The sequence below is a fragment of the Seriola aureovittata genome, chromosome 3 (assembly GCF_021018895.1).
Source record: "Seriola aureovittata isolate HTS-2021-v1 ecotype China chromosome 3, ASM2101889v1, whole genome shotgun sequence".
NCBI classification, from domain to species: Eukaryota; Metazoa; Chordata; class Actinopteri; order Carangiformes; family Carangidae; genus Seriola; species Seriola aureovittata.
This window is the reverse complement of record NC_079366.1, coordinates 28,606,538-28,625,718: the sequence shown is the minus strand read 5'-3', so window position 1 is coordinate 28,625,718 and position 19,181 is coordinate 28,606,538. Positions and strand designations below refer to the sequence as shown.

General features: G+C 43.1%; 1 protein-coding gene across 11 annotated transcripts in view; it reads left to right on the top strand.

Moving 5' to 3' along the window:
- cacna1ab (calcium channel, voltage-dependent, P/Q type, alpha 1A subunit, b) overlaps positions 1–19,181 on the top strand; it is a 127,596-nt gene that overhangs the window by 47,984 nt on the left and 60,431 nt on the right. For all 11 annotated transcript variants that reach the window (XM_056371579.1, XM_056371575.1, XM_056371577.1 and 8 more), the window contains exons 4-19: positions 3,204–3,295; positions 3,920–4,072; positions 4,786–4,973; positions 7,703–7,806; positions 7,941–8,056; positions 8,189–8,233; positions 9,143–9,235; positions 9,455–9,652; positions 11,473–11,585; positions 12,648–12,760; positions 13,532–13,663; positions 13,761–13,833; positions 14,707–14,827; positions 15,024–15,091; positions 15,332–15,438; positions 17,924–18,077. In XM_056371579.1, coding sequence (XP_056227554.1) covers positions 3,204–3,295; positions 3,920–4,072; positions 4,786–4,973; positions 7,703–7,806; positions 7,941–8,056; positions 8,189–8,233; positions 9,143–9,235; positions 9,455–9,652; positions 11,473–11,585; positions 12,648–12,760; positions 13,532–13,663; positions 13,761–13,833; positions 14,707–14,827; positions 15,024–15,091; positions 15,332–15,438; positions 17,924–18,077 — 1,870 coding nt within the window. The remainder of the gene's footprint in view (positions 1–3,203; positions 3,296–3,919; positions 4,073–4,785; positions 4,974–7,702; positions 7,807–7,940; positions 8,057–8,188; positions 8,234–9,142; positions 9,236–9,454; positions 9,653–11,472; positions 11,586–12,647; positions 12,761–13,531; positions 13,664–13,760; positions 13,834–14,706; positions 14,828–15,023; positions 15,092–15,331; positions 15,439–17,923; positions 18,078–19,181) is intronic.

Here is a 19,181-nt window from a genome sequence, read left to right as displayed (position 1 = left end):
GTTTTTTCACCTCCTCATTACTGAACGCTCCTAATGTTTATTTTTGACACTGATAGTGTCATTATATCTTTATGATTTGATAGAAACACTGCTATCTTTTTTTAATTATTATTTTCAGACTGTGCTTCGCATATTTCCCACGTGTGTCACAAAGTACAGTTTATTTAAAATTGCAGATACATATAGACATTTTGATTATATTCAGTTGCTGTGAGTGCGAGCATTTTTTTTAATTGTCTTCCATTCAATCACTGTGCCTTTGCGCTCTTGTAGGTTTAAAGCAAAGATCATGATAATAATACATTTTAATTTTAAAAATATAATAATGATAATCAAACAATAACCTAATGAGAAATCATTATATATCCTCATTAATCTGCTTTCTCTTGCACTCACCATCCTTTCCTCTTCTTCTCCTCTCCTTATTTTCTTCCTCTCCTTTCTTTAGACTGGTACCTGTTTCCTCTTTACACTCATGTTGTTGATCCAATGTTTCCCTCTCTTCTAACTCTCCTGTAACGCCCCTCCCACCCCATCCCATCGTTCCATCCCCAGCACAACTGGCAGCACAGTCGCTGCTCCCTCTACTGGCCACTTTAATGCACTGTTGGCAGGTTTTAGCCGTTGCCAGGGGTGACTGCATCCTGGAGGTTTGGGTTGTCTGGCAGAAGCGGATGGTTGCCGTCTCACACAGATGAATATTGAAGCTCTGCATTCGCTCGCAAATGAGATGTGCACGAGAAGCAGAGGGCAAGAGGAGAGAGAACGAATGACAGACAGAAAGACGGAAAGGCGGAAAAAGTCTGAATATTAGAGTCAAGATATCAAGAAAACTGACCCTTTGCTCTTTTGCGTCATCCATCTACTCATCCATGCATAGATCCAACTCTCTGAAACTGAAAAATTGTCTGAAGCGTTAATGGCCTCAGCAGGAAAGCAGCAGTTGGAGCAGCAAATTGAGAGAAGACAGCAGAAGAAGAAAGATCATTAAACAAATTAGAAATAGGAAAAATTAGGAATGTAAAACAGCAATAAAATTTGGATTTAGATTTTTTAAAAAGCAGATTCTTTAAAATCACAATTCAAACTACATCTGTAGATCATAGTTCTGGTCAGGCCGTAATCTATCAGTGTTTTCCTGTTGATTCTTTACTGAACCTCAGGCTGTTTGCTTATTTTTGCTGATGTCCAGCGTTTTCAGGTCTGCAGCTTGGCCTTTAGCTGTGGCAGTTAAAAAGCCATTGAGGGAATGAGGGGCTTGGCCGCCGCTACCGTGTCTGTTAATAAATGACCTCTTACTGGAATTAGCAACCAACCTGGAAAGAGAGGATGATGATGGTGGTGGTGAAGAGAGGGGGGATGTAACAGAGAGAAGAATGGAGGGAGGCTGAGATGCTGAAGTTTAAAGATTTAGCTCAGTTTAGATTCACTCTCTGTGCCCTTCTTCCAATTTGCTTGAATCTCTTTTTCTTCCTCCTCCTTTGGCTGTTACAGAGTTTTAAGTGGTCAAATGGCATTTCTTCCTGCTTTCTCAATTTTCATGGTTCAACTCCACAATTCATGTGGCTTTATCTGAGCTCTCCTCTCTGTGGGACAGATTTTCTAAGCCTTTTGGCACAAAAGGCATTGGCACACTGTGTGTGACAGCAGTGGGGTGCACCTCTCTTATAACTGCATTCATGACTGCATTTTAGGCTTGAGGGATTGGGCAAAGTTGAGGTAGAGGTATAATAAGTAATATTGATATGTGTGACTGATTGCACATTCTGCTGGATAAGGTTGACACGTTTGCATGGTCCAGTTTTAAGTGCAAAATCTAAAGAGTAGATGCAAATAACATGGGTGTATTAAAAAGACAGGTTGTTATGGTGTAAAGAAATAAAAGGATTACATTGTGTAGCACGGATATCATTGTATTACACCTGCTGAGGTTTTCTTAGCATTTAGTTGGAGCGTGGTCTCAGGCAGTGACTGCGCACTGAGCTGATGCTTTAGTAAATCAAGCCCTAAATGTACACAGATTTGTGTTTGAAAATCTTGGGCTTTTCATGAAAGCACTTTATGAGTGCTGCTCACACACGGGCTGCAAATTCACAAATGACTGCCGTTTGTGAATTGCAGATGAGTTTGCGAGACGTACAGGGCTGGCGCACGGTCCTGCACGGGGCGGATGCATGGATTCATCTCATTTCACAAAAATGCAGCTTGCATGTTGCCGCTTTGCTGAAACGGGGCCCTGGCCTTCTGTTGTTTTCTTCTCTTTTTTGTGCATTAATACATTTAATTGCAATAAAAAAAATAGTTATAAAATATTAGATTTTTTTTTTTTCTTATCAATGGTTGTTTGGACTTCTAATGATCTCTGGCTTGAGGTCAAAGTTTGCCCAGTTATTGTGCTCCTCCCCTTCGTTTCTCTCTCTCCTCCTCCTCAGAGCATCCCCTCTCTAGGCCCCCCCCCCCCCCCCCCCCCCCCCTCCTGTTGGACAGACCCGGCCTTCCGCCCCCGTATGAGACAAAGCATGGAATTTTCCAACCTGTCTCTGAGTGACTTTACACCAGAGCCACACACACACACACACACACACACACACACACACACACACACACACACACGGTACAGACAAGTCATGCCAGAGTAGTAGCCGTAGTGGTGAGAGCCGATGTGCTGTTACTGAATCAGTGACTGAATCATTCGTGTTGTAACTGTTCATTTTAAACTCAGTTACACTACATTTAATTAAGTTAGATTAAAATTGGGTGCAAAATCACGTTTAATTTTTCAGCTATAACACAAATTCAAATACGTTGTTCACGAGCTCGCCCGAGTTCACAGACTGGTGCGACACAATCTGTCAGCCTAGATTTTTCAGGTGTGAATCTCAAAGTGAAATGTATGAAAGGTTACCTGGCCTGTGCAGGTGAGTTTGATGTGGACACATGACGTTGTTTTGGCTCAGCAGAGTGAACATGTCATCGTCACTCAGTGGTTTAGATTTTCTGCGCTGAAGCAGTGTGTTCGACGATAATAGATATTTTAATGTTTTTCAGACATTGCCTGTGAAACTGATCATTCTCCCTGTTTCCTCCCTCTCTCTCCTTCTCCCTCTCTCTCCTTCTCTCTCTCTCTCTCTCTCTCCCTCTCTCTCCCTCTCTCTCCTTCTCTCTCTTTCTCTCTCTCTCTTTCCCTCTCTCTCTCTCTGCAGTATTTTGTCGTCCGTGGGCTCTCAGCTTGACCTGAGGACGCTACGAGCCGTCAGAGTGCTGCGACCACTGAAGCTGGTGTCTGGGATTCCCAGTAAGTGCAGTGCGGTGTCTTTTTGTGAAAGCACATTGCCCTGTTTATTTTTAACTAAATACAGTTGCTTCCATACAAATTGCTTCACTTTTTACTGTGGCTTTTTTTTTTTTGCCCCCTTTGAATACAACAAATGCAAATATTTACTGCAGCCAGAAAATTGGTGTCGACTGTAGACATGAAACAATATAGAAATTTAGTATTGTGATTATAGTGACCAAAATGATCACTGTTATCAGTATCATCATGGTAATTAACCACGGTAACCGACGACAGTTATGGTGGTAATTAAAATTTAAACAGTAATACTAACCGCCTGGCATTTCTACCGGGATATAGCGTGAAACCGGTAACAGTTTCGTCTCCAGGCGACTGTTGACTTGTGTGTCCTGGTTTGTTAATACTAACCAGTGGCCAACCAATAAGGAAGTGGTTACTATATGTCTCTAAATACCTCAACATCGTTAATGCACTGGCTGCTAATCAGCAACCTCGACACAGTGTGTCTACTCCACTAAAAAGACCCCACTGTACACTGAATTCTTTTTATTTAAGACCCATGTAATCAATCTATTCCTAGCCCCCCCCCCTCTCTGAGTGTGTGTTTTGCACCGTGTCCTCCAGGCCTGCAGGTGGTGCTCAAGTCCATTATGAAGGCCATGATCCCCCTGCTGCAGATCGGCCTGCTGCTGTTCGTAGCCATCCTCATGTTCGCCATCATCGGCCTGGAGTTCTACATGGGCAAGTTCCACACCACCTGCTACGATGAATTCACAGGTGAGAAAAGACAAAACGACTGTGATGAAATTAATATACCGTTGCCATCACGCACACAGGATTTTAAAAAAAGCCACATGGGGACGCAAACTATGTATTTTTAAAAATCCTCAAGTTAAGACTGATACGGCCAGAACTGATATTTCTGGATGTTTATCCATGTTCAAATTTGTTGAACAAGCTTTTTTACCTTGTCATCACAGGAAAAACACAAATGTAGCTAATAAAATTGACGATGGCTCCGTCCCATTTAGTTAGTTAGTAGAAAAAGTAAATAATAAAAAGTAAATAATGGTTGCATTCCATTTAGCTGTTTGACTGTGAGGGTCATGGTATTGTCCCAATTTAGGGGCCGCATCCTTTGGACGATGTCGCAGACCGTAAAGACTGAACCTGCCTTTACCGTTGCATCACAAAGCGCTGCTCCTGTTGCCTAGCAACCTTGACAATGTCATGGCTTACTTTGACACTTGTATAGAATGAAGCCATCACTAATGTTCTCAGTGACACCTGTGTTTTGCTGTATGTCTGACTGTATGTGAAAATGACTGCTGTGCAACAGACCGGCGCCCTGGAACTGGCACAGCTAAGTGGAATGCAGCCATTGTTAATGTTTTCAGTTCCACGTGTGTTTAATTAATCAAAATGTCTCTCTTTCCCTCTCTCTCTCTCTCTCTCTCTCTCTCTCTCTCTCTCTCTCTCTCTCTGATCAGGAGAGCTAGTGGATGAATTGCCATGTGGGACAGAGCTGCCGTCCCGGTTGTGTCCTAACGGCACGTTATGTAAAGGTGGCTGGCTTGGACCCAACTACGGCATCACCCAGTTCGACAACATCCTGTTCGCCGTGCTCACCGTCTTCCAGTGCATCACCATGGAGGGATGGACCGACATGCTCTACTACGTAAGTTAGCCAAGCCTTAATATATGCTCTCACTTGTAGCTGTGGGATTTTCGTGCTAGCGTGTAGCTTTCTCTTTAGCAAGCAACAATGAGCAACTCTCACCAACAATTTATGTGGCTTTGTGCCAAGCAGCACTTCATCTTCATTCTCGTAAAGAAAACACTTCCTGGCCACCGCTGCATCAGCTTTTTCTGCAAAACTCATTTGCATAAAGTTAAAATTTCTCAGCTCTCAATCATCGTTAGTCAGGCCAATGGTGTCACACCTGAAAACGCCTACATGCATCATGAGCATTCACGTATACTGGGCATGGTGTAAACAGGAAGCAGATCGTCTACTCTGCAGTTTCAGTTGATTAGTTGCACGAAACACTAAGAAGGAGGAACAGCAAAGGCGGTTGTAACGCTTGTAATTCGTTATCCATGTTGCTTTCAGAACTCTTTGTAGAGGCTGATAAAACCCAATCAGGGGAGCGACGGCGGGTGTCTCCGGAGGAGTGTGGACACCGGGAGTAAACGTAGTAAAAGAGACGCATTTTATCAAAACTAAAGCGTAGCAGTGTGGACGTCGCCTCGGAGGAATTTCACTGGCATCCCTGCCACGTTTGGGGGAGGGGGGGGGTTCTTAACCCTTATGCTCACTTGCATGTATTTGATTTGCCGACCTGTGCATTGCATTTCATCAAAAAGCCTTATACTCAGTTTTTTTTGTATCTACTAAGAAGTCAGTCTAATCTTACGAATGGGTTCTTAGTTTTGCCGACAGAGTCTCGTGATGAACCACAGATCTCGCTGCTGAATGCCTCACCAAGTCTTCATGGCTGAAACATCGTCTCTGTTCTCTACGATGTGCTTTAGCTTTGTCCTGTGTGTTTTTTTCGCACACTTGAAGGGCGGGTGTGGAGGCTGGTGATTGGCTCAAATTTCACTCTGCTGGATGAGGCATAGAGTAGTTTGAGATTTGATTCAAAACACCATTTATTTGTCCAAAAGCCATTTTCCATCCGTCTCTCTCTTTATCATTCTCTGTTTGACTTCCTTTATCCGTCTTCTCATCTGTCTTTTTCCTGCCTTCGGAGTCGCTCTCCTTCTCTCTCCGCCTCCTTCTCTTCCACTCTCTATTCTGGTCCGTCTCGCTCTATATTTAACATCTTCTCTGATGGATGGAGGCTGACTTCCACACTCTCACAGGCAGTCAGGAGGAAACCAATGAAAGTTTAATAGAGAACGGGCTGCTCGCACTGTACCATGCAGTATAAAACCCAACACATGCACGCAGCACTCCAGCAGCAGATAATAATCAGCTGATAGTTCCATTAAAGCATTACACGGGTCACAGAAACACAATATCCTCCGGTAACCTGATTTCTCTGATTGTCAGTTGGATTTGTTTAGTGAAAGAAGGAGGTGACAGAGTGTCTGACGGTTCCGCCGCTCACCAGACACCTCAGTGCAATCGATGTCTGTGAAAGCAGAAGTAACTGTAACATAACCGTGGTGTGTGTGTCTCCATGTTCCTGTTGCTGCACACGAGTACAGCGTCTCTGCATCCAGGTCAGGCTTTAAGTTTAAAAAAATGGGTCACTTCTGAGCCAGCGTTACATACGTTTCAGTTCTCCTTGGATCTTGTGCAGCACGGAAAAAGTTGCTAACAACTATTGGTCCATCTCTGTGCCTTCGGTTAGTTAGTTAGTTAGTTAGTTAGTCTTACTTTCGCTAACCAAGTGGTTTGACCATAAAAATTCAAACCAAATCAAAAATAATACAGTTGAACATTGTATAGATCATAGTTACACAAAACAAACGAACTTCATTAAAGTGTAACTGCTTAAAAATACATCATGGAACATAATAAGAGATAAATATATGATTTATAAATCACAATAAGACACTTATAACGAATAATTAGTGGCTCTTAAAGGCATTATGTGGCGTTGCTGACCACTAGTAGCGCTAAGGAGCAATGTTTTTACAGGTGGATCCCGCCTCGTTTTTATTTTCTTTTTTTTGGGCATTATTTTGCCTTTGTTTGATAGGACAGTAGAGACAGTAGAGACAGAGAGCAGGGGATGCGGCAAAGAGTTCAGCCAGCCGGGAGTCGAACCCGCTGCTCTGGTATGCGCCGTAACTGTTCGGCTGTCGGGTCGCCCAATTCACGCGGTCGTGGATGTGGATGGGCGGCAGTTACTAGGTCAGTCGGACACTGTTGTACCCCTTCTCGGGGACACAGGGTTGGACATAACCAGGAAGACAACAGCAAAAGTAATAGAAGGAAACAAATGGGGTTTTAAGTGCATCTTCACCAAAACCGGGACAGTTCGTGTCCTGGGAAAGAAAAATCCTTATCTGGGACAGTCGCTCAAAAAAGAGAACAAACCCTAAAAGGCGGCAAATAAGAAGAACGCTAGCAACCTAACATGGACATAAACAATGCAGAATTTAAAAACATTAAAATAAAACTTGCAAATGTCTCATGAGGAAGGAAATGTGCTGTTACAGGGAATATGTGCGACTAAAACAATGAAAGAATCTCTACGGCTGTGTTGGACTGAGAAACTGCCTTTGGGAGATAAAATATCTGAACAAACACATCTGAGAATCTGTGCACAAGAGGAACAAAGGTCAATTATAAAATTCTACATTTCCGAGCTCTCAGGTCGTCGTCAGTCCTAGATGAATTGATCTGTAATAACACATCTGTCTGGGTGTCTGTCTGTGTTTCCCCTGCAGAGTAATGACGTGGAGGGCAGCGCCTGGAACTGGATGTACTACATCCCCCTCATAATCATCGGCTCGTTCTTCATGCTCAACCTGGTGCTGGGTGTACTCTCAGGGTTCGGTCCTCAAGACATTTTCTCATGATTAAAATTCCTTCCTTTTATACACCTGTATGCTTTGTATAATCTATATTCTGTGTTTCGTAATAAGCAAAATAAGCTGTGGGAAAAAATGACTCATGTCCCCACAGTGAATTTGCCAAAGAGAGAGAGCGAGTGGAGAACAGGAGCGAGTTCCTCAAGCTGAGGCGACAGCAGCAGATTGAGCGAGAGCTCAACGGATACCTGGAGTGGATCTGCAAAGCAGGTCAGTGCACACTGACAAACACACTCAGTCTGACACACACTGCTCAAGTCGCTGCACAGACATACTGAATGTGGCCGAACCAACCAAATCATGACGGTGTGCTAACACCTTATTTTTCTTCCATTCGTACAGAGGAGGTGATTCTGGCTGAGGAGGATGGCACAGTGAACTTTGATGGTAACTTCTTCTTTTATTGTGTGTATGTTCGTAAGCGAGGGAGAGACAAAGAGACAGGCTAATAACAAATAATAAATATACAATAATTATACATTTACTTGAGTATTTGTTTTGGAAACTTATGACTTTTACTCCACGACACTTACAAGACAAATATTGTGCTTTTGACTTCTACTACATTTCACTGAAGTACTTTACTTTGAGGCAAAGCTGCGTTAGATAAAGATGAGATCATTCACCAGAGCACCACGGCCTTAGTCCATGTTTTTAGATATAAAGAAGGATTCCTTTAGTTTTAAATGTTTGCTGTTTTTACCATGACAACACTCAGTGCCCCCCCAAAAAAGAAATATGAAAATAACAATGAATCCTTTTTTTAAAAAAAATCAGTTTTAGTTTTGTTTCATATTCCTCAAGCTTTTTATTCTAAAGGTTCCACAGTCAGTCATTCAGTTCTGTAACTGCACTGTGGAAAAATGCGTTGACATGAAATCTTTTTTTTTTTTTTTACTTTTAAATATTTAAGTATTTTTAAAAGCGCATACTCCAGTACTTCAACTCATCTAAAAACTTTGACTGAGCAACTTTCACTTGTACTGGAGTGATATTCGACAAAGATTTTCTAAATCTCCACTTCGTCCACCTTTTGGAAATATACAATATGAAGACAAAGAGGAGGAGAAGACATGAGATTTGTCTGAATATGCTATGACTTATTTCTTTTCTTCCTCTTAGAGGATAAACAAAGACACCAGACACTGTAGAGTTCCAACACGTGTACGCAGCAGAGAAACACCTGATCAGAGTCTGTCAATATATGTCGTATATGTAAATGTTGGCGTTCAGCACAATACACCGGCGAGTGACAGACTCAGACTGGACGATTTTTTAACATTTTTCTCACGCTAGGTTCGAGGCGAAGGCCAACCATCAAAACCAAAAACAACAAGACGGAGCTGCTGAACCCTGAGGAAGGAGAGGACAACATGGGAGATGCAGTAGGTAAGAAAAAGAGAGGAATTTATGTTTCATCTCAGTGCTGGGATTTTTACAGCAAACTTACAGCTTGTTACTTGTATTTAAGTATTTCACTGCAGGTTTCACTAAAGTAGCTTTTTGAGCAGCTGCTGTCGGACGAACCAGCCGGTCTGTCAGTGTGCAAATAAACAGACATGATTCCAGCTCACTGCCCCTCCCTCCCTCCCTCCCACCCTCCCCCAGGTTTTGCCCGCTCCAGTATAAAGAGCGGTAAAGATGGCTCCAACTACAGTAAAAAGGAGCGACGGATGCGATTCTTCATCCGCAAGATAGTGAAGACGCAGGCTTTCTATTGGACGGTGCTCTGCCTGGTGGGCCTCAACACCATGTGTGTGGCTGCGGTGCACTACAACCAGCCTGAGCTCCTCTCCGACTTCCTCTGTGAGTGGACACACACACACACACACACACACACACACACACACACACACAATGCTCCGATCAAGACAAACCATACTCCTCAAACAACGTTATTATTATAATTATTATTATTATTATTATTTCAGACTGAAAAAATGTTCTGTTTGTCTCAAGCATCTGTTGATAAATATGACAGTTTAAATATCGATATTATTACTTTTTTAAATATTCAATCCAGCTGATACTTAACTAACTCCTCATGTTACGACAAAGATTGTCTTCGCTTCACATTTTGCTAATTTGCAAATGTCATATACAGTATTAATATTAAGTTTTTAAGAGCGTGGCGGGAGCTGAACATACTTAATACATACAAAACATGTTAGTCTCATAGAGTATTTGCTCCGTACTTTAAAGGAGTTGTAAGTTTTTGCTATCGCTACATAGCTAACGTTAGCGTTAACAGCTGTTGAAAACTTTGCGAGTTCAGCATCAAACTTCATTCGTTGACTCAACAACAGCTGTCTCCAGAGGCGGAGAGCAACATTAATGTGAACGCCTTTTCTTCTACTGGAGTTAGCATGCTAACCAGCTAGCCCCGCCCCGTCCCGTCACTTTCCGATAGTGACTCACTGTCGCCTCCAGTCTGCCCTGAAAACGATATTATAACCTCTTGTATTATAAAGACAACAAGGGCTGAAGCTCTTGCCAAGTGGCCGTGGAGGAAATTTACAAAATAACCTCGTTAATGACGTGAGTTGAAGCTCGTGTGACTAATTAACTGAAATGTTTGATCACCTTTTGTATGTCAGACCCGATATGTCAAACCATCTTTTGGTTTTAGGAGGATTTTTGATGAGAGTCATACCTGTAGGAAACCAAATTTAACACTGACACCACCAACATCTGAGTGTCTTTTAATCACCACTGTGCTGTCCACACACACACACACACACACACAATCACACGCACACACACTTCTCCCAAAGCTGAATCATCTTTTTACACTTCAAATCTTCAGCTTCCTCCTACACGTGCAAACAACGCGTTTAGAATTTAAAACCCTTTAAATAGCAGAAACATATCCAGCCCCATCAACAACGTCCGGAGCAAACTGTAGTTTCTTTTACATCTTATATACTAGTTATAAATATCATGCTCCGATCAGTGAAAGAAAATGTTATGTTCTTATGAGCAGCTTCACTATACAAAGAAATACACTTTAAAGGTTTCAAGTAGGAAACATCGATCTCATGCCCACTGTATGTTTACTGTCGTCCTTGATTGCGAATGAAACCCTGAGAGTTCAGTGCGATTATAGTCGTTTACTAAATAAGCACAGAAAGGCTTCGCAAGACAGGTACATTATTTTATTCTTTATTCAAGTTTTAACACACGCACACACACACACACACACACACACACACACACACACCACACACACACACACACACACAAAGCCCTCGGTGGAGTCAGCTGGTTTGTCCCTGGCCGGTGTCCAGTGTCATTAGCATATGAAGCTGTAGCTCCTGATGGAGTCCATTCATCACCACACTGTCATACACCGCTGGGCTCGCACCACCATCAACTTCCACTCATTTGACTCTCTCTCTATCTCTCTTTTCCCCTCCTCCTCTTTTGTTTTTCCTCTCTCACTTTCCCTGTCTTTTTTATCTGATCTTGTTCTTCTCCGCCTCGCTCTCTCTCTCTCTCTTCCTCTCTGTGACCCGACTTTCTTTCACCCCCCCCCTCTGCTCCGATGTCTTCATTTCTCACTGTCTCCTCCTTTCCGAATCCCACCTCCCTCCCTCCTTTTCCTCCCTCTCTCTTCCTCCCTCCAGTCTATGCAGAGTTTATCTTCCTCGGTTTGTTCATGTCTGAGATGCTGATCAAGATGTATGGTCTGGGCATCCAGCCCTACTTCCACTCCTCATTCAACTGCTTCGACTGTGTGGTGAGTGCACGCACGCACACACACACACACACACACACACACACACACACACACACACACACACACTGAGTAACTAAGTGAAACAACTAAACAACTTCAGCTCATAACTCTCAGGTTTTGATGATTTGTTTGAGACGATGATGCAGAACAGCTTCAGCTTCACGTTTGCACTAAATGTGCAATAACTACATTCATTTGTCATGTCGACGTTGTTGCAGCGGCTCACTGGCAGGTTGCTCCATATTTTGTGCTGACATGCAGCAACATGGCGAAGTGACTCCCCGTGATGCTGTGTTCAGGCAGCAGGTTGGGGCCGGAGCCTCTGAATGCGTCAGTGTGCAGCTGTAAAAGTGTTGATGATTTCTTTCATTTTTAGTTTAATTTAAATGAATTTAATTTATTCATCAGAAACAAAAAGAAGCTTATGTGAACTAAGTTACTGTCAAACTTGTAGAGAATTGGAAATGTGAAGCAGAGGAATTCATCAGCTTTTCATCTAATAAAACCATTTACCAAGTCTCTTAATTATTTGATAGTAATTTATCTAAAATGTGTGAGTTTGTTACTTAAAGTTGTTGAAAGCTAAATTTACATAGACTCAGTAAGGATTTTAAAAGCATTCTGATTCAATGAACCAACTGTAAACTGGATGCAGATTTAATACAATTCTGTCAAATGCCAAACGTTGGAAACAAACCTGAGAGCAGAGCTGCTGTAGAAAACACATCTGTCAGTGATGAAGAGTTACTAAACAGATCATAATACTTCAGCAAATGAATGATAAATAACGAACATACGCCAGATTATGCTGGCCGCCACTTAAAATAGTAAAATTGTTGTCGGAGTGTATTGAACTGGATCAACACGTGGTTTCACATCCACGGCAGAAACCTATTTACTGTTATAATAGAGAGGTAAATGAGTTATCAGTGTTTTCAATTGTAAAATTAAAATAAGTCAGACTGCTGCAAACACCCTGGATGTACTCACAAGGATATGACTGTGTGTGTGTGTGTGTGTGTGTGTGTGTGTGTGTGTGTGTGTGTGTGTGTGTGTGTGCAGGTAATTGTGGGCAGTATCTTCGAGGTGGTGTGGGCCACCATCAAACCAGGCACGTCCTTTGGGATCAGCGTGTTACGAGCTCTGCGACTGCTCCGCATCTTCAAAGTCACCAAGTAAAGTGTCACTCTCACTCTCACTCTCTCTCTCTCTCACACACACACACACACACACATATATATACATCACATTTCCATCAGCTTACTCATGCACCAATGAGGCAACCGTGACGCTGAGGATCACAAACTGAGGTGGAGATTTTTTCGTGTTTTAATTTGAAAATCTCTTCAGTGTTGTAACATCTGAACCGTCGTGAGGTTTTTGGCTCCTCGACACTCGTCTGTCGCTCTCTTCAGGAGAGATTTTAATTGGGTTTGGCAACATCGATCTGTTTGTGTGTAACTCTCCCGCTCGTCACGACGCTGTTCATCCGGACGGATTTATTCTCTCAGTGGGGATACCTGGTGATTTGGGGTGATCGCCACCGGGGGGGGGGGGGGGGGGGGTTGAAGGTTCAGTCACTGAGCTGAACGATAAGTTCTGCTCTGTGTGGAATGTGTCGACAAGTTTGGGGAAAACAAAGTGAGTAAAGAAAGTTTCTGAAGTAGATCAAAACTCTCTGAAACTTCAAACTGCACCGGGGTGAAATTATCCTGAATGATGCGGGAGAAAGTTAATAGTTACAGGATCACAACATCTAATTTTATGATTGGATCAGCCTCTATGTTCTGTCCTTATATTCATTGTCTCCAGAGTTCGGAGGTTTAATTCCCCGGGTCTCTTCTAGCCCTTCTCCTTCCCCTCCTCTCCTCCTCCTCCATTCCCTCCCTCTTTCATGCCCACCTTTCACTTCTTCTCCTTTCTTTCTCTTGTCTCCTCCTCCTCAGATACTGGGCTCCTCTTCGAAACCTGGTGGTTTCCCTGCTGAACTCCATGAAGTCCATCGTCAGTTTGCTCTTCCTCCTCTTCCTCTTCATCGTGGTCTTTGCCTTGTTGGGGATGCAGCTGTTCGGAGGACAGTCAGTATCAACACGAACCAAAAAAAAAAAAAGATCTGTTCTCTGCGTTAAAGTTGAATTTGTGTCTATATGATTGTTTGACTTTTCTTCTTCTCAGATTCAACTTTGAATCCGGGACTCCGCCCACTAACTTTGACACGTTTGCTGCGGCCATCATGACAGTGTTTCAGGTGAGAGAGAAAATATTTACAGATGTGTCTATGAGAAAGCAGATGTTAGGATTTTGTTATTGTTAATATCGTCAACCCTTTATAATGACTGACTGACTCTCTCACATACATGAGGACAAACATCACCGCTGAACTGTCTTCAAAGATCATCCTCAGCTTCACACGTTCGTTTGATTTATTCGCCTGTAGCTGAAAGATTTGTCCTTTTTCAAATATAGACACCAGCGAGTTACCGCATTCTCCCAACACGTCTGTAAGCACACTCACATACACTCGGCTGAAGCTCTTCTTTTCGAGAGTGAAATTTAATGAAGGCCATTGTTGTCGTGTCATCGGTTTGTCAGACGACTTGTTCAGCTCAGACTGCGCTCTCCGTGTTTTCCGTGTTCTCTGTACTCGGCCTTTTGTTAAGAGCCATTTGTGTCGCCGTGTTGTCTCTGAGTGACTGTCTCCTTTCCTGTATGGCCATTTGTATTAAATCACACTGTGAGGACCGACATCTGTTCACACATGGTTAACCAACAAAGTTTTTGAGATGTTCAACACACACATTCGTCCTGAAGTGAACTCTAGGACCTGCGTCGTTTAAACCAGCAACGACGGCTGGTGTCTCTAAATCAGCCGTGTCTGAGATTTTAAGCTTCATGCATTTAGGGAATATATTTGTTATGTCTATTTTGAAAATTCTCAAGTTTATAAAACAAAATCAATTTAATTATTAACATTGGCACAGTCCTCTGGTGACAAAGGCAACCCACAATATGCTTCTGCTAATCATTTGTTTCTGTATCTGTGGATGAATAAGAACGAACTTCCTGTCCCTTAAAATGAATCCTACGTATAAACCTGGTAACGTTTGTGGCGGCCCTGCAGATCCTGACGGGAGAGGACTGGAACATGGTGATGTACGACGGCATCGAGTCCCAGGGAGGAGTGAACGACAAAGGGATGGTTTTCTCCATCTTCTTCATTGTCCTCACACTCTTCGGCAACTGTATCCTGCCTCCACACTTACAGATGCTAATGTGATAGTGATAAGATAATTCCTTTTTCCTGTCTGTTTCCTGTTACCTTCCCGCATCTGCAACTAATCTATACCTCCCCTTCTGCGTTTATTTGGTCCTGCTGAGAAACCTCCGTCAGATTCCTCTTGTCTGGTTGTCCTCTCTCCTTAACGTCTGCCCCCACAGACACTCTGCTTAACGTCTTCTTGGCCATCGCTGTTGACAATCTGGCCAACGCCCAGGAGCTCACCAAGGTACAGCATCACACCAGAAAAAAACACATTCTCCCCCTTATTCTAAGAAATAATTAGTAAAGAGTAAAATGTCTCTGTGGCCGTTTAGTAACAAACAATGATTATGTCTTCCTCATAATTTAATCTGCAGTGTTGGATTACTAAACATACTTCATACATCTGGAATTTATTCTTGGTTGCTGTTTTTGTTATTCTCACTGTATTATGTGCGAGTGTGATGATACTTGTCTTCTCCAATAGGATGAGGAGGAACAAGAGGAGGCAGCCAATCAGAAGACAGCGATGCAGAAGGCTAAGGAGGTGGCGGAAGTCAGCCCGCTGTCTGCAGCCAACCTGTCTATTGCTGCGTGAGTACACACACACACACACACACACACACACACACACACAGTGACATAATGCAAGTCTAAACCCCTTTAATAGCCCTGTGAAGGTGTATCAAAACATCATCACTCCCAAGGTCTAAAACTCAACCTGGTCCTCACAAAGATAGAGGTACAAGTACACACACACACACACACACACACACACACACACTTCTGGACAGAAATCTCTCACTCTTTTTGTAAAATTGCACACACACAGAAAGCACTGTTTCCCTCTCCAATCTGTGCATCCCAACATTCATGATTGGCAGGCGTTCATGTACACGTAATGCACACACACGCACACACACACACACACACACAAACACACACACACACACACACCATCGCTCTCTCCCCATTCCCGTCCTCTAAAACATGATTAAGCGATTGTTCTGGGAGTGAAAGGAACAGATTCAGGGCTTTGTGAAGTGAGGAAGAGCGAGAGGCGGACAGTCTGTAAAATCTGCTCCTGGCAGCAGAAACACTGACAATAGGACACATCAAAACCAAGCTCAAAAAAAACAAAAAACCCCTGCTCCTCCTTTAGAAGTCACCGGACTCTTCAGTCGCCGCGGCGAGCCGAGCCTTTGACGGCTAGATTAGAAGCTGGTGGTTTTTGTGCGACAGTGATGCTCCTCAATTAGACGCTAACTTGTCAGTCATTTACTGTAACAGGGGCGTGTATCATGTCTGTAGGTTATGGAATCTAAATAGTGTTTTTAAGCCCAGAAGATTTACTCATAAGCATAAATCGACATGTTACACAGCGCCAGGATTTGACGTCTTGTGTTTATAAATAAAAAGAAGACGCCATTAACCAGCTGATTGAACTGTCAAGTGATTTTTTTAAAGCTTTTCAGGTGAACAGCTCCGGTAAAACAACATGGTTTGGACAAGAGCTTGGAACTGGTTGGTTTTGGGACAAGCGAAAGATCTGTTGGCGTTTCCTCTCTGGACTCATCTTCTAAAACAGTTTGAGATGTCGTCTTTCCTCTTGGCCTCTTGACAGACTCTGTCCATTTCTGGGTTGAGCCAACAGGAAACCCATAGGCTTACTGTGTTTACTGTGTTTACTGTGTTTACTGGGTTTACTGGGTTTACTGGACACATTTAGGGCTGACTAACTCTAGCAGATGCCATGAGGATGGACAGATAGGAAACCTGGATTAATTACAGGAACTGAATACAGTTCTCTAATTCTCTCTCTATGAAAGTTGCTGGGCCGGTCATACGCTAAAAGAAAACTTCTGGGTTTGCTTCCATGTTGTGCCATTAGTGTTTCTCCTCCAGTGTGATGTCATGTGATTAAAGGTGCTTGTGTAGACTCTGGAAAAGTTTTAAAAAATGTAAAGCCTCCATTGGTTAAAATTTGGCAACATCGGCAACATACAAACAACCCAAAATGCAACACTTTCTTAAAGTGACAGGTTCACTCTGTGACACAAGTAGTCGCTACATCCAGAGAGAATGAAGGCGAGTCATTATGAATAAGTAAAAGTACACAGGCTCAAGTGAGGACTGGAGCATGTAAAGGACGCCGAGACAAGAGATGCCAAGAAAGAAGGAACATTATAAAATGCACTTAAAAAATATTAAAGAAAGAAACAAAAGAGGGATGGAGATCCGAGCCAAAAAGGACAAAAGGATGGAGAGGCCGTGCCATGTTCCTCATCCTAAACCTGGCTAATGAAAACTAACCCAAAACATCAAATTATCAACTGAAACAACAAACACCCAGCACCCTGGACCATGCTGGGAAACAAAGGGGCAGATCTGGGGAGACAAGTCCACCTGGTAAAGAGGTAGAAGAGAGGGAGAAAGAGAGAGAGAGAGAGCAAAACGACCACACAAGCAGTGCGCAGTTCAAGATGAATCCCACTAAAAGAACATTATCTCACACTCACACACACTCCATGAATTAGAGGACAGTGTAATTCATATTCGCAGTGAAAAACGCTGCATGTTTTTCTGCAGCGCTCGGGAGACTGGAGCTCTGCGGAGTTCATTGTTCAGTGGTTCAAAGTCTTTTCATTTTTTGCTCTTCTCCGTCTCGGCCACTTCGTCCCGCGCTGACATTGTTCGCAGTTCACGCTTCCTTCATTCACAGATTCTGCCTAATGTTACGTGGCCTCACATTGCAAGTTGCAGATTGCCATTAGTTTTATTACCACATTTTGTTTTATTCTTCTTTGTACCGGAGTTCTGTCTTGCTTTTGTAAGGGTTCATTGTTACCACCTACTGTCGCTGCTAATTTCCCAGTGGTACAAATTCATTCTCCGTTCCTTTCTCTCCCTTTTTCTGTCTATTCATCACCCACTCTGCCCTTGTATATACCTTTCTATTCGTCACCATATCTTCTTTTTATCCATCTTCAACATCTCCATCTCCATCTCCCCCTTTCCTCTCCCAAATCAAATCCCCTCTTCTCCACCCAATCACCCGCACCCCACCCTCCTCTAACAGTAAGGAGCAGCAGAAGAACCACATCAAGGGGAACAAGTCGGTGTGGGAGCAGAGAACGAGCGAGATCCGCAGACAGAACCTGATGACGAGCCGCGAGGCGCTCTACAATGAGCTAGAGCAGGACGACTGGAAGGTGGGAGGGGAGGGAGAGGAGGTGAGGACCCCGCCCTTCCCCTAAAAAAGGACACACGTATACACATATATATACAGTCTACTCCTGATATATATGGTGAATATATGTTGTAATGTGTGCAGAGTGATGTGATTGGTTACTTTTAACCACTTGAAGGGACATTATCACCCCTCTGTTTTGAACAACTCCTGGATGTCAATTGGAAAGGCTTTATATTAAAAAAGATGCTCAGTTGGCATTAAATATGAAAATGCCCGAAACATACGGCCCCATAAATATATATCACCACAATATCACGACCAGGTTCCAACATTTTGAAAGACAAATTGGACGTGATGTCTTTGGCAAATGTGAGTTGGAGCCGATGCCAAGTTATAAAAAATAATTTCTCTGGTTTTCCAAAAGTTTGAAACACGTTGGTTTAAAAACCCTGAGATCATGTTCATCCTTGTCCCAGTGTAAGAAGAGATGAACGTGGTGTAAAGTCTTTTGGAAAGTCAGAAAGTTTACATGAACAGTGTAAGATCAATGGTACTGATGGTGACAAGTTTCTTTGTGACTGTGGCAGGTAACCAGTTTGTTTGTTCCACATTTTTCTGCTTCCCCAGCAGATGTGAAACTATTCAAAAAAAGTAATTTCACATCAGCTGGAAATCTTTGTTTTCGCTGACCTCCTGTGGTGCAACTCGTCACATATGCACGGTGATGTAGAAGTGTACCCCAGGGTGTGTCAGTCCACTGTGACATCACCGTTGGGTGTGGTTACAGGACATGTCTGACCGCACCTGTCCACATCCATCAGTCTGATGTGAAGTCACTTTTTAATGACAGTACATTTTGGCACATCTGCATGCAGTGTGCACTGGACTTTACGCAAGCGCCTGATCTGCCTCCGAGCCGCTGTGCAGCGCGGGTCATGCTGCATTTCACAGATCTTTTGATTCCAGGGTGTAATGTCCCTTTAAGCCTGTGAAAGAGTGTTATTATTGCACTAGCCGGTGCTATATGGGACGGCTTGAAGCTGCGTGCTTGGGAGTGATGCTGATATAAAGTGGGGCATGCAGAGAAATCCAGAGCTGTACCCAAAGAGGGAAGTGGACTCAAAACTGGAGCGGGGCAAAAAAA